General features: G+C 48.3%; 1 protein-coding gene across 1 annotated transcript in view; it reads left to right on the plus strand.

The window, feature by feature from the left end:
• The first annotated feature begins 320 nt into the window (after nt 1–320).
• The window catches only part of LOC309689534 (protein NLRC3-like), a 41,010-nt gene continuing 26,138 nt past the window's right edge, over nt 321–15,192 (plus strand). The window contains exon 1 of the mRNA XM_082506057.1: nt 321–423. Coding sequence (XP_082362183.1) covers nt 384–423 — 40 coding nt within the window. The 5' untranslated portion in view covers nt 321–383. The remainder of the gene's footprint in view (nt 424–15,192) is intronic.

Consider the following 15,192-nt stretch of genomic DNA (forward strand, 5'->3'; position numbering starts at 1 on the left):
GTGTGTGAATGTGAGAGTGAATGAATAGTGGTGCTGTAAAGCACTTTGAGTGTCTAGAAAAGCACTATATGAATGCAGTCCATTATTATGAATGGAGGGATGTATAGACCAGTTTCAGGCCTCAATGGTGTTCACTTAAAAGTATCTGAACTCTCTTGGTGTGTGAATGCCATTAAAATAAAAACCCCTGTGGGCTTACTTTGTGTTTGGATAATGGTGCTGGTGGAACATGCTGTCTAACATGTCACTCCAAAATCTCCCACAGGTGTTCAGCTGAGATCAGCACTTCATCTTCCTGCTCATCAGAGCATTCAGCAGTTCTACCGACATCCACCTCTGCATTAGAGTTCCCACTGGATCATCCTTAGGTTTATGTTGTAAGGATGGATGGACCTGTAGAGGAGAAGAAGATGGGATCTGCAGGTAGGAGATAAGTTTGTCTCAGTACATGTTAATGAGGCAGAAACACATGCAGTCCAAGCTACCCAGTCATAGCTGTTGTTGTTTCCATGGAGAACCTGCTGCTCTTCATCACTCAGACCCTTAATGTCAGGGTGGCCGGACTGGAGATGCGCTAACTCCATAGAGGGTGTCACACGGTTTTCTCATAGAAACTCTGAGAAGAAAAAAAATCTGATCTGGATTAAAAGAGATATTCATTCAATTCAATTCTGTCCAAATTTATTTATAAAGCGCCAAGTCACACAGTCGCCTCAAAGCACTTTATATTATAAGGCAGATCCTACAACAATACATACAGAGGAAAAACCCAACAATCATATGACCCCTATGAGCAAGCACAATGGGAAGGAAAAACTCCCTTTTAACAGGAAGAAACCTCCAGCAGAACCAGGCTCAGGGAGGGGCGGGGCCATCTGCTGTGATTGGTTGGGGTGAGAGAAGGAAGACAGGATACAGACATGCTGTGGAAGAGAGACAGAGGTTAATAACAGATATGATTCAATGCAGAGAGGTCTGTTAATACATAGTGAGAAGAAGAAACACCCAGTGCATCATGGGAATCCCCGGCAGCCTACGTCTATTGCAGCATAATTAAGGGAGGATTCAGGGTCACCTGGTCCAGCCCTAACTATATGCTTTAGCAAAAAGGAAAGTTTGAAGCCTAATCTTGAAAGTAGAGATAGTGTCTGTCTCCTGAATCCAAACTGGAAGCTGGTTCCACAGAAGAGGGGCCTGAAAACTGAAGGCTCTGCCTCCCATTCTACTTTTAAATACTCTAGGAACAATAATATGTATATCCATATTGTTGTGCTGTGCACTGAACTAGTGATGGTAAATTTGATTCTTTTTACTGAATCGAGTGTTAATGAGTCACTCACCAAAGTGAATCGGATTTTTTGAGTCATTTGATTCACTGAGTCAGTTGACCAGAGAGTGCGAAAATTTTACATTTTCACTCAAACTTAATTTGTTTCCCTTTTCATGTAAATCCCACTGCTAAGACGAATGATTAAAAAAAAAGAACACACCTATTTTATAGAGAAAAAAAGAGCAAAAACATTTCTAAAATTAAACAATTGTCATGGTCCTGGGTCGTTGACCCAGCGTTTTGTGTTTTGTGATTATTTCCCTCTGTTCTAGTTATTCTGTGTCCTCCCCCCTTGTGTCCGGTTCGGGTTCTAGATTTCCTGTTTTGTTCTGAAAGTCTGTGTCTGTTGTCATTGTGTTCAGCTTGTGTCCTCCAGTCATCATGTGTATTCAGATCAGCTGTTCTTCCCTCCTGTGTGTGATTACCTGATTACCTTGTGTGTGTATATTTAGTGGGTGTCGGTCTGTGTTCGTTGTCGGCTCGTCTGCATTCATCCGTGTGTCTCTGCGTTCTATGGTGTTCCTGTCTCTGCGTCTCTCTGCCCTGCACCCTTTTGGTATGGTCCCAGGTTTGTCACTTAGTTTCTCCCAGTTTAGGTTTTCGTTTGTAATTACTCATGCTTCATTGCCTGTTTTTGCCACTACCACCCTGTAAATAAACGTCACTCGTATCATCAGTTTGCTTTCTACTTGAGCTCTCAGCTAAGGCGGTCGCACTTTTCTCCTCTCCTCCTCACCCTTATCTTCCCTGCTTAGCCTCTATGTCCTTGTCTTGTCTTGTGTGCATTTACTTTCCCTGGAACAGTCTCTCACTGTCGTTCTCTAAAACCTAAAAGAGAATTATGGATTTGATCAACTGGTCTCTGAGTGCTATTGACACCCTTTTCTCAACGAGAAGTCTGGGCTCGGGAGAGCCTGAGTGCCCTGGAGGGACTTTCCCTGCCGGTTACACGATGGACGGGTGGCAGAACTGGAGGACCGTGTGCCTGGCGGGACTGTCGATCGAGGACGCTGAAGATATCTACCTATTTGGAACCATGATAACAGGGTTCATGCTGATCGGCGTTGGCTTAGCCCTGGTTTATCAGAGAAATAAGAGAGCGGAACCGGCTGTTCAAACCCCCACAAGGCTGCCCGCTGGATTCGAAGCGACGGGACGAGGCGCGACCTCTCACAACGAACGTAATATGGTCAACACCTTGGAGACGCTTACAGCTGCTGTGAAGGCTCAAAACAACACCATTGAGCGTATGAGGGGAAACATCAGAGAAAGGCCTGCTCAAAATGACACCCTTGAGCGACAGTTGGAAAACATCGCGGAACGGATCACTGCAGTTGTGAGGTCTCAGAATCAAAAGACTGACAACACCATGGAACAGAAGTTTGATACCATCATGGGGAGGCTCGCAGCTCTCCAACGGGAGATCGAGGGACCAGTGTCAGAGGGCTAAATTCGAGCTGCTCACAAAGGAGAAATCAACAATATTCAACATTTGGACACCACGGCGCCAGCTGCTAGGCCCAAGGCTGGAGCCCACCAAAACAACTCCCTGATAACGACTGTGTGATGACTATTCTTCCCGTCCCATGAAGGCCACCTGGGTTGGCTGGCAGACTGTTTACTTAGCCTGATAGAGCGAAGGACACTGTCTCTGCTGAACTATGGACACGCACACACATACACTCACACTGATAGGCACTCACTCATCCCCCCTCCCTTTCCAACGCCTTCGATGCTTGTTTCCGGCGAGGGAACACGGCGGGTCTGTGTGCCGCGCTGGAATGATAGCGCTGTGCAGGGTGGCTGCTGTGTTTCTTCGGATTACTCCTCACCCCCCACCCACCCCTGTGGCTTGTCATGTCTTCACAATGTTGTGCTGTGGACATTTATGTGCTTTTTTGTGCAAAGGAGTTTTTTGTTTCCTGTTCTCATGCTGTCCTACCATGGAAGCACAGCATGAGTAGGGGTCTCTTTTTTCCTCTTGTACTTTCCCCACTGTAGTGTACATTTCAATGTTTTTTCCTGATTCTACCAATCTCCGACCTGTATCCCCATGTAATGTTTGTGCTATATGTGTAAGGTCGGGGGGGGGGTCCCATTTCACTGCAGGGCAACCTGCATGTGACGAATAAAGCTTTGATTGATTGATTGATTGATTGCTGCATCTTGGGTCCTCCTTTTCCTCCACTCCACACGGCTCACTCCGCCAGCCGTGACAGTACGAGCCGACCAGACATGGACCCAGCGGCATCCGCACCTCCCGAGGAGCTTCGGGAGGAACTAATTGACTCTGTTTCCAGGTTGGTTAACCGATGGCTCGAGCATGAGGGGGAAGAGTGTCTCCGCGCTGTAGAAGCCAGGCTACAGCAGCTCATCTCTGCTCACTCCTGGCTGCTGGACTCTCTTCACCCGCTCGCACAGGACTTCATACTCAACGAACTGCACCTTCACCCACCAGCCGCTACCGCTTCCCAACTCAGCCCGGCGGCGAAGATTTTGCCCGGCCCGCCGGAGGTTTTGCCCGCCGGAGGTTTTGCCCGCCGGAGGTTTTGCCCGGCCAGCCGGAGGCTTTGCCCGGGAGGAAGCGATGATCGCGCCGTCGGCGCATCACCCCACAGCCGAAGACTAGGACTTTGGAACTGCCAGCTGTGGTGAGTGAAAAGGACCCTTTTTCTGTTTTGGACTGTGTGTCTGTTTATTCCGGGGCTGTGTTTTTTGAGTCAGCTGCCCTGCCGGTAGCTCAGTTAGCTGCCCAGCAGCCACTAGCTCAGTTAGCCGCTCAGCCATCATCTTCACCAACTCCTCCTGTACAACAGGTTAAGTCCATCCAACCTGAAAAGAACTATTTTTCACCTGTTCATGTCAAGCAGAGAGACACACCACATAACGCAGTAATCAGTCCCCAACAGAATAGAATAGAATAGAATTCAACTTTATTGTCATTGCACATGCACAGGTACAGGGCAACGAAATGCAGTTTGCATCCATCCAGAAGTGCTTAGTGATATAGATATATTACAATATATATTAGCAATAATATAGATATGTAAGTATATTACAGAAATGGGTCTATTATGTTATAATGTACACGGTATGAAGTATGTTGTGAATATTCTATAACTATAAGTATGTACAGGCTGTAGTGAGTACAAGCTATGTACAGGATATGAACAGGATATAAATATGAAAAACTATACAGAATATGAAATAAATAACTTTACAGAATCTGAGATATACAGCTATACAGAAATGGGAACTATGCAAGTTGTAAACAGTTGTAGGGTTAAAAATTATCGTATGTACAGAATGATTGTTTACACAGGGCTATACAGTAGTGCAGTTAAGGTAAGTGAGGGTGTGGATAATTTCTACAGAGGCTATATAAAGTGCTAGTGGTTGTGAGTGGTGGTTCACTCCATGTTATTATTGTGTGTTTGAGGGTACAGTTGTCCATTGTGTGTGTGTGTGTGTATGTTCAGTCCATGAGTTAACGTGGGTCAGATGTCAGGAGGCAGAGTTCAGGAGTCTGACAGCTGTGGGGAAGAAGCTGTTCCGGTACCTGGTGGTCTTAGTCCGGAGGCTCCTGTAGCGCCTCCCAGAGGGCAGGAGGGTGAAGAGTCCATGTGATGGGTGACTGGGGTCTCTGATGATTTTCCCAGCCCTTTTCAGACACCGCTTCCTGTAGATGTCTTTTATGGCAGGAAGTGGTGCTCCGGCGATGCGCTGGGCAGTTTTCACGACCCTCTGCAACGCCTTCCGGTCCGAGGCAGAGCAGTTCCCGTACCAGACTGTTATACAGTTGGTCAGGATGCTCTCGATGGTGCAGCGATAGAAGTTCACCAGGATGTCTGAGGACAGGTGGTTCTTCCTCAGAGTCCTCAAGAAGAAGAGGCGCTGGTGAGCCTTCTTGACCAGCTTGGAGCAGTTGGTCGTCCAGGTGAGATCCTCGGAGATGTGGACTCCCAGGAACTTGAAGCTGCTCACACGCTCCACAGCCGTCCCCTTAATGTGGATGGGTGGATGTGGGTCAGCATTCCTCCTGTAGTCCACGATGAGCTCCTTGGTCTTCTCGGTGTTAAGCAGCAGGTTGTTTGTGTCGCACCACTCAGCCAGACGATCCACCTCCTCCCTGTAGGCGGCCTCATCGTTGTCACTGATGAGGCCAATCACCGTGGTGTCATCTGCAAACTTAATTAACAGCTGGCCAGTACAGAGACTGTGACGCACTCCAGGGCCTCCCCAGAGGCTGGGTTCCAGCCCCTGATCGACTCTGGACCCCTGGAAGTTAAGAAGCCAGCTGAGGACTGCATCCGGCTGTCGCTGCCTGAGCTGAGTCAATGCTCCGTGCAGCTGCAGTCTGCCTTGTGTTTGCCAGAGGCCCGTGCGCCTGCTGGTTCTGACCCGTTCCTGCCAGAGGCCCGTGCGCCTGCTGGTTCTGACCCGTGCCTGCCAGAGGCCCGCGCGCCTGCTGGTTCTGACCCGTGCCTGCCAGAGGCCCGCGCGCCTGCTGGTTCTGAACTGTGCCTGCCAGAGGCCCGCGCGCCTGCTGGTTCTGACCCGTGCCTGCCAGAGGCCCGTGCGCCTGCTGGTTCTGAACTGTGCCTGCCAGAGGCCCGCGCGCCTACTGGTTCTGACCTGTATGTTCCAGGGGCCCCGGTGCCCACTGGTCCAGAGACTGTTTTCGCTGGGGGGCCCGAGGAGCCCGTCCAGCCTCCTGCTTCGCCTCCTGGGGGGGCCCGAGGAGCCCGTGGAGCCCGTCCAGCCCCAAGACTCGTCAGCTGGAGGGCCCGAGGAGCCTGTCCAGCCCCAAGACTCGTCAGCTGGAGGGCCCGAGGAGCCCGTCCAGCCCCCTGCTGCAACATCATCATCTGCCTCGCCTGGCCCGGCTGCAGCATCATCATCTGCCTCGCCTGGCCCGGCTGCAGCAGCATCATCTGCCTCGCCTGGCCCGGCTTCGGCATCGGCTTCAGCTTCGCCTGGTCCAGCCTCTGCTTCGGCCTCTGCTTCGGCCTCGCCTGGTCCAGCCTCTGCTTCGGTCTCGTCTGGTGCTGCGACGGCCACGCCACCTTCGGGTCCCGAACTACCGCCTCGACATCGGCGGTCATCTGCCAGGCCGCTGGTGGAGCGTCATCGTCAATATGGACGACCTCCTAGATGCCGCCGCTGCCTTCCGCGCGGTCGGCCTCCAGACTTGTGTCATCGCCGCCGTTGCTGTCTGCACGGTCGGCCGCCTGAACGGTTTCCTCGTCGCCGCCGTTGCTGTCCGCATGGTCGGCCGCCTGAACGGTTTCCCCGTCGCCGCCGCTGCCGTGTGCACGGTCGGCCCCCTGAACTGCCTCCGCTCCGCCACCGCTGCCTTCCGCTCGGTCGGCTTTCGGAGCTGTGTCGCCGACGTGGCCGGCCTCAGAAGATGAACTGTCCTGGACTTCTGAGTTGTCAGCCTCCGGGCCGGCCTCCTGAACTGTGTTTTGTTCTCGTGCTCCAGCATGTGTGTTTTTGTTTTGGACAATTCCCTCGGTTCGCTGGAGCTTGTTTTGTTCGGTGTTTTGGGCTGTCTGGAGCCAGCCCTTGGAGGGGGGGGGTACTGTCATGGTCCTGGGTCGTTGACCCAGCGTTTTGTGTTTTGTGATTATTTCCCTCTGTTCTAGTTATTCTGTGTCCTCCCCCCTTGTGTCCGGTTCGGGTTCTAGATTTCCTGTTTTGTTCTGAAAGTCTGTGTCTGTTGTCATTGTGTTCAGCTTGTGTCCTCCAGTCATCATGTGTATTCAGATCAGCTGTTCTTCCCTCCTGTGTGTGATTACCTGATTACCTTGTGTGTGTATATTTAGTGGGTGACAACTGTGTTCGTTGTCGGTTTGTCTGCATTCATCCGTGTGTCTCTGCGTTCTATGGTGTTCCTGTCTCTGCGTCTCTCTGCCCTGCACCCTTTTGGTATGGTCCCAGGTTTGTCACTTAGTTTCTCCCAGTTTAGGTTTCCCTTTGTAATTACTCATGCTTCATTGCCTGTTTTTGCCACTACCACCCTGTAAATAAACGTCACTCGTATCATCAGTTTGCTGCATCTTGGGTCCTCCTTTTCCTCCACTCCACACGGCTCACTCCACCAGCCGTGACAACAATTTCCTATCAAAATTGCTTAATAAACATTTATTTTGTTTATTTGTATTTTATTAGTATTTTCCTTAAGTGTGTTAAATATATATTTTCTCATCTAAATGTCCACTGCGCTGTGAGCCAGGGGGTGGTAATGCGCCTTAACATTGGTTGCCAACCAAGAAGAAGAAGAAGCTGTGAGCCAGGAGGGAGGGGGTGAGTGAGTGATTCGTTCGCTCGCTCTATGGCTGTGTCCCAATTCAGGGTCTGCACGCTTGAAGTACGCGCACTACGCGTACTACGTACGGTGCGTACTATAAGTACGAGAAGTGCGGAAGTGAGAGGCTTGTGAAATGGGACGGTATACGCTTCGTCACGCTGTTCAGGTTGCCTAGTAACCATGATACTAACCACGAGACACGTTACATACAGCTTTGATTGACAGAAATGAAGGAGAAAAATGTTTTGTTGGTCATTCATTTTTGTCATGACATCACTTTAGTTGAGTATCTGAGGCTGAGACCACGGGACTGTGAAACATGATTGTTGGGGTTCATTTCTGTGCTGAACAGTCATTTAAGATTAGTTAGTAAATAACAATTAGTTAATGTTGTTCATGAGACTAAAGTCATCTCACTGTGGTATTGTAAATATAATATGGCCAATATTATAGGGCTTTGGAGCGTGATGTCACGGGGGTGGGCGTGGAAAGGATTTTGGCCCGATCCGCCATTTTGGGGGTCTAGCGCAAGTGAAAAGGGAGCGAAGGCACACACAACAGCCATGGTTCGTATTTGCCGTGTGGTCGGCTGCAATGTTCGATCACACGACCGGCAAGAGAATAAGCTTGAAAATTGTTTATCTTTTCATTCTTTCCCAACCTGGAAGCAACACGAGGCAGCTCGTGTATCGATGTTAGCAAACGAAGGCGTCTAGCCTGGATAGCAGCTGTGAGACGAGCTGACGTGCAGTTCTCTCCCATCTCCAGATATCTGTTGGTGCTCCAGACATTTTCATTCCAGTAAGTTCTAAATATGTTCATATCACTCTTTATAGCCTATTAGTTTTATTTTCAATGCGCTCTGAGGTCATAGCAAATTAGAACAAACATCCTACTGAGTGATTTTGCCGAACTACCTTCTATGTTTCACGGAGACATGGCTGACCCCCACCGTGCCGGACCAGGCCGTAACTCCGTCGGATTCATTCTTTGTGCTCCGCGCGGACAGAATGGCAGAGTCGAACAAAACCAAAGGTGGAGGAGTGTGTTTCATGGTAAACAGAAAGTGGTGTGATGCCAGGAGCATTTCTACTCCAGCGGCTGCTCGCCACATCTGGAGTTCCTGAGCATTAAGTGCCGCCCTTTCTATCTGCCCCGTGAGTTCACCTCGGTCATCCCACCCCAAGCGGACACAGGTATGGCTTTGTCCGAATTACATGATGTGCTGAGCTCGCTTCAAAACAAGGACCCGGGCGCAGCCCTCATTGTAGCAGGAGACTTTAACAAAGCGAACCTCAGACAAGTCATGCCAAACTTTTACCAGCATGTCTCGTGTCCAACGAGAGGGGATCGGATTTTGGATCACTGCTACACGCCATACAAGCAGGGCTACAAAGCTGTCTCACACCCAGCTTTTGGGAAGTCTGACCACAACGCCATCTTCCTCATCCCCCAGTATAAACAAAGCATACGGAGGGAAGAAGTAACCACGAGGGAGGTAAAACGGTGGACTGCCCAATCAGAATCTACGCTACAGGACGCACTCAACGATGTCGACTGGGACATGTTCAGAGCATGCGCAGTCGACATCAACGAGTTTACGGAAGTAGCAGTATGCTTCGTCAATATGCTAGCGGAGGAGATTATCCCCACTGCGAGAGTCACCACATTCCCAAACCAGAAACCGTGGATGGACAGATCGATCCGCACTGCAGTGAACGCCAGGACCGCCTCCTACAACGCGGGTCTCGCCACTGGCGATATGAGCGCCTACAAAGCGGCCTCATACGGCGTGCGGCGCGCGGTGAGAGATGCCAAACGCCGGTACCGGGAACGTGTGGAGTCCCGCTTCCACCAGGGCGACACACGGAGTATGTGGCACGGACTACGCACCATTACGGACTACAAAACCAGGGACACTGCGCCGATCAACGCTGACTCTGCATTCACCAACGAGCTGAATCGGTTCTACGCCCATTTCGAGGTTAGCCAGGCGGCTAATGCTATCTACCGCCTGACTACCGAGGACAGTGACGTCATCAGCGAGAGACCGGTGACCAGCATCGCGGAGCATGACGTCCGAGCGGCACTGAGGAGAGTGAACACAAGGAAAGCGGCGGGGCCAGACGGCATCACCGGCCGTCTGCTGCGCTGCTGTGCTGACCAGCTAGCAGGTGTGTTCACTTACATCTTCAACGAGTCCCTGGCGAAGTCTGTGGTCCCCACATGCTTCAAAAGATCCACCATCATCCCTGTGCCCAAGAACAGCAAACCCTCATCCCTGAACGATTACCAGCCAGTTGCACTGACCTCGGTAGTAATGAAGGTGTTTGAGAGGCTGCTGAAGAACATCATCTCCTCCTCCATCCCAGACACCACAGATCCGCTGCAGTTTGCCTACAGATCCAACAGATCCACAGAGGATGCCATCGCCCACGTCCTACACACCACTCTCAGCCACGTGGACAAGAAACAGGGTAACTATGTGCGAATGCTGTTTGTTGATTACAGTTCAGCGTTTAACACAATAGTGCCCTGCAGACTGTTCACAAAGCTGAGGGATCTGGGACTTAACAGCCGTCTGTGTGCATGGGTGTTGGACTTCCTCACTGGCAGAACTCAGGTGGTGAGGGTGGGTAGTAGTAGTAGTAGTAGTATAGTATTTATTTATTGTCACTGTCAAGAACAATGAAATTGCGTTTGGGGCTTCCATACAACCCAAAAAAAGAAGAAAATAATAAATACCCCTTAAAACCCAAGTGTACATATTTAACCCAGTGTGACTCCAATGCAATAAGACAATCCTTAGCAATAATGTTCGTAGAAATTCAGACAAAGACCTGAGAAACATGACAAAATACAACAATGCAACCCATTCAATATTATTGTACTGTGAGATATGATATCAGATATGATAGTTATCTATTTAAGAAAGAGGGGGGGGGGGGGCAGGAGGGGGAAGAGAATAAAGATATGATGCACCAATGCAGACCAGTTCATTGCTATTAAGAAGTTGGATATGGTTATTGTCCGTGAGAGGGGGGCAGAGAGTTCAGGAGCCTCACAGCCTGTGGATACAGGCTGTTGGCCAGTCTGGATGTTCTGGCCTGTATAGACCTGTACCTTCTCCCTGAGGGCAGCAGATGGAAAAGGTGGCGCGCAGGGTGATGTTGGTCCCGCAGGATACTGTGCACCCTCCTCAGACAGCGAGTGGGGAAGATATTACTGATCTCTGGCAGACTTGTTCCAATAATTCTGCCAGCTTCTTTCACCACCCGCTGGAGTGCTTGCTGATCGACCTTGGTGCAGCTGGGGAACCACACTAGAAATCCATACGTCAGAACGCTGCTGATGGCACAGTTGTAGAAGTTCAACATCAGAGATCTGGGAATGTGTGCGCTCCGCAGTCTCCTCAGGTAGTAGAGGCGCTGTTGGGCCTTCCGTGCAACTGAGGTGATATGGTTGCCCCAGGACAGGTCCTCGGTCACAGTTACCCCCAAGAATTTAAAACTGCTCACCCTCTCCACCGCCTCACTGCCAATGAAGAGAGGCAGATGGTTGTTATGACCCCTCTTCCGGAAATCTACAATGATCCTTGGTCTTTTTGGTGTTTAAGACCAAGTTAGTAGATGCGTCTCTAACAGCATCACCATCAACAGAGGAGCACCTCAGGGATGTGTCCTCTCGCCACTGCTCTACTCCCTCTACACTTCAGACTGTGTGGCCACCCATGGCTCCAACACCATTGTGAAGTTTGCTGACGACACAGTGGTGTTGGGTGCCATCTCCAACAACGATGAGACGGCCTACATGGATGAAGTGAAGAATCTGGCATCATGGTGCCAGGACAACCACCTCCAGCTGAACGTCAGCAAGACCAAGGAGCTGGTGGTGGACTTCAGAAGAGGTCAGCACAGAGACTACAAGCCCATTATCATCAATGGAGCTCCAGTGGAGAGGGTGCAGTCCTTCAAGTATCTTGGTGTCCACATCTCCTCAGGCCTGACATGGGCTGCCCACATTCAGGTCCAGACCAAAAAGGCTAGGCAGCGCCTGTATCACCTACGACAACTGAGGAAGTTCAGGGTCTCTCCAAAGATCCTCAGGATTTTCTATACAGGCGCTGTGGAGAGCATCCTCACACAGAACATGACATCGTGGTTTGGGAACAGCTGTGTGAAGGACCAAAAAGCTCTCCAGAGAGTGATCCGTACAGCAGAACGCTGCTGCAGGATTGCTCTCCCCCCGCTTCAGGACACCTACACCAGGAGATGCCGGACTAGAGCAGCGCAGATACTGAAGGACCCGTCCCATCCTGGCAACAAACTGTTCCAACTTCTGCAATCTGGTAGAAGGTTCCGCATCTTCCGGGCAAGGACAGAGAGACTCAAGAGGAGCTTCTATCCCCAAGCCATCCGTGCCCTAAACACACACACCCGCCCTCTCACATCATCTATAATTGACTGAGACAGGACTCTCTTCCAGACACTCTAAACCAAGGCACAATGTACATTTCAATTCCTTTAATTTTAAATATGTTTATGTTGTCTATCCTGTAAAATAGTCAGATGTCCATTCATATTAATGTACAGAATTCACCTGCTTGCTGCTACTACTGCACATTCACCCAATGTATGTGTATGTATATATATATATATATATATATATATATATATATATATATATATATATATATATCTGTCACTACAGATGGTCTGTTTATGTTTTGATCAAGAGCCTTTTTTTGGGCAGCTGAAGAGGAGAAGTCTATCTTATGGCCAACCTCTGGCTGTATCTTGGTCATATTACTCAGCAAAACCCAGTATGCAGGTTCATCTGTAACAGTCCTTGTGCCACAGATCAGCACTGTTGCTTCTACATAACAGAAGAGCAGTGACGTGGCTGCAGGTCCCCACGACTCCGTCCATGCAGGTGCAGCGGGCGTCTTCAACCTTCCCTGTGATGCTCACAGTGACCCATGGCTGCAATGCTGGTTCATTCAGTCTTTGAGAGTGCAGGACCTGAAACACACACAGACAAAGTTCATTTTAAGACAAGAACTATGAGCCAAGGCCGACACAAATGTGTTTAATCTACTTTATCATAAATGTAACAAAGTGTTTAGAAAGTTAGCACATACGTGTAATTTTTCATTTCTTTATGTGTCCATCTATAGAACGCTGCATGTTATAGTGTAAATCTGCCTGTTCTCTGTCAGAAACCTGCCTGCAGAAAATGAACCTAAAGTATGTAATGCAAGGATGTAATCACTTTCAAGATGGAGAAAGCATAAAGTGACAATTAGGAATCACTTAATATGATAAGGAGATTCTGCAGGTCATTAATCAATGTATAAAACTAAACTAAAATGTATTTTTAGTGACACAGGATACAAACATGGAAGCAAGATGTATAATTAGGATTATTTATAATAAATATGAATAAATTAGTGCAATTTCTTTAACCATAAAGAATAACTAAATCCTTCAGGACAGTGTCTCATCAATGCACTGAACTCACTATGTTATTCACCTAACAGCCTCCACATGTTCTCACTGTAATTTCCCCTCATGAATGAATTTATGCTGCACTAATCTGAATGTTTGCAAGGAAATCAAACGCATTTCACTCGCAGTACTCGAGCTGACTTACCTTTGTTTGAATGACGACTTGTACGCGCTGATTCCACAGATAAGGTACGAAAATATGTCAGGCTACGTCAATAGCGGTTGGTCTTCAGGGTTTCTACTCCACGGCCGTATTTCATACGGGTCCACATTTCCAATGCAGGCTATTTTCTGCAAGTACCGCCGCTTCGCCTCTGAATGAAATCGGTCTCTATACAGTTCATTCTCTTTTGAGCTGCTTTTAAGCATCTTTCTTGTAGTCGTTGTTCCAACACAGTATGTTGTTTCGATTCGTAGACCCCGAAAATGGCGCCCTATAGTATTGTCAGATTATTATGGAAAAAAAAACACCCAGCACGCCCCTGCGGGCGGTTTATCCTTCAAGCTCGGGTCCTCTACCAGAGGCCTGGGAGCTTGAGGGTCCTGCAGTATCTTAGCTGTTCCCAGGACTGCGCTCTTCTGGACAGAGATCTCCGATGTTGTTCCCGGGATCTGCTGGAGCCACTCGCCTAGCTTGGGAGTCACCGCACCTAGTGCTCCGATTACCACGGGGACCACTGTTACCACTGATATATATACAGTATATATATATATATACAGTATATATATATATATATATATATATATATGTATACACACACATATATATATATATACACACATATATATACATACACACATATATATACATATATATACATATATCACTGACTTTCAGCTTGTTGTGTTTGTGGCTGACTTTAATTATTAAACATTCGCACATAAATAAGTGACGTCATATTCAGCACTTTTGACAGTTCACTCTTCGGCCGCTCCATCTTATTAGGGAAATTCCATATACATAAATGTAAATTTCAAAACTCAACCCCATCATTTAATTTGTTTTTGATTGAAATTAAACATTACTTAAACTCTCTTAAATTAACTTCCAATAAAAAAGGTTTATCATTGATTGAAATTCATTCAGAAATGTTTAAGGAATGAGCTGTCACAACTTTCAAGTACAAAGTTGTTATGAAGTCTGTCACCCCCCCCCCCTTTTTTTTTTTTCCTTTATTTATTCATCCTTCTTATTTCATTGTACTGTATATTGTTACTCTTATTTGCCTTGTATGTCTACTGTACAAACTGAACTGTAATGACTGACTGTTCGCTTTATAATTTCAATAAAGTTTGGGGGGAAAAAAACTTCTTCGGCTGCTCCCTTCTGCCGTATTTTGCGGCAAAATTCTCCACACCCACCGCCGCGCTATGAATTGTGGGATATATGGGACCACGAAGCGTGCACCGGACCACGCTTGATATTTGGGGAAATCGACGGCGCATTTGGAGTATGCATTTGAAGTACACTTCGAATTGGGACAGCCGTCGTCGCGTGGCGGTGACGTAACCGCACTTAAAATGCGTACTTCAATCGTGCAGACCCTGAATTGGGACACAGCCTATGATTCAGCACAGGAGGGAGGGGGTTAGTGACTCCTGAGTGATTCGTTCGCTCTTTGATTCAGCACAGGAGGGAGGGGGTGAGCGAGTCCTGAGTGATTCGCTTATGCTTACGATTCAGCACAGGAAGCGAGGGGGTGAGTAGCTCAAATGTGTTGTTAGCATGTTAGCAGCGCGATGCTACTCTGAACCGAGGAGCTATTTTCTTCCAGTTCAGAGCAGAAATGCTTTTGTTATGAAACTGGCTGTTGTTTTTCCCCCCACAATTTTAATTATAAGCTAGATATATTTCTACTAATGGAATTAGTTTGCTAATAGCAACAGGGATGAGTCAGTGAGTCAGTTGAGCTTGTGAATCATGATTCACGAGTCAGTAAAGTGATTCTCGAGTATTGAACGATTCGTTCACGAATCGAACATCACTACACTGAACCCTGTGGAACTCCATAATTAACTTCAGTGTGTGAAGAAGACTTTCC

The sequence above is a fragment of the Aulonocara stuartgranti genome, assembly GCF_965226115.1.
Source record: "Aulonocara stuartgranti genome assembly, chromosome: 15".
Taxonomy (NCBI): domain Eukaryota; kingdom Metazoa; phylum Chordata; class Actinopteri; order Cichliformes; family Cichlidae; genus Aulonocara; species Aulonocara stuartgranti.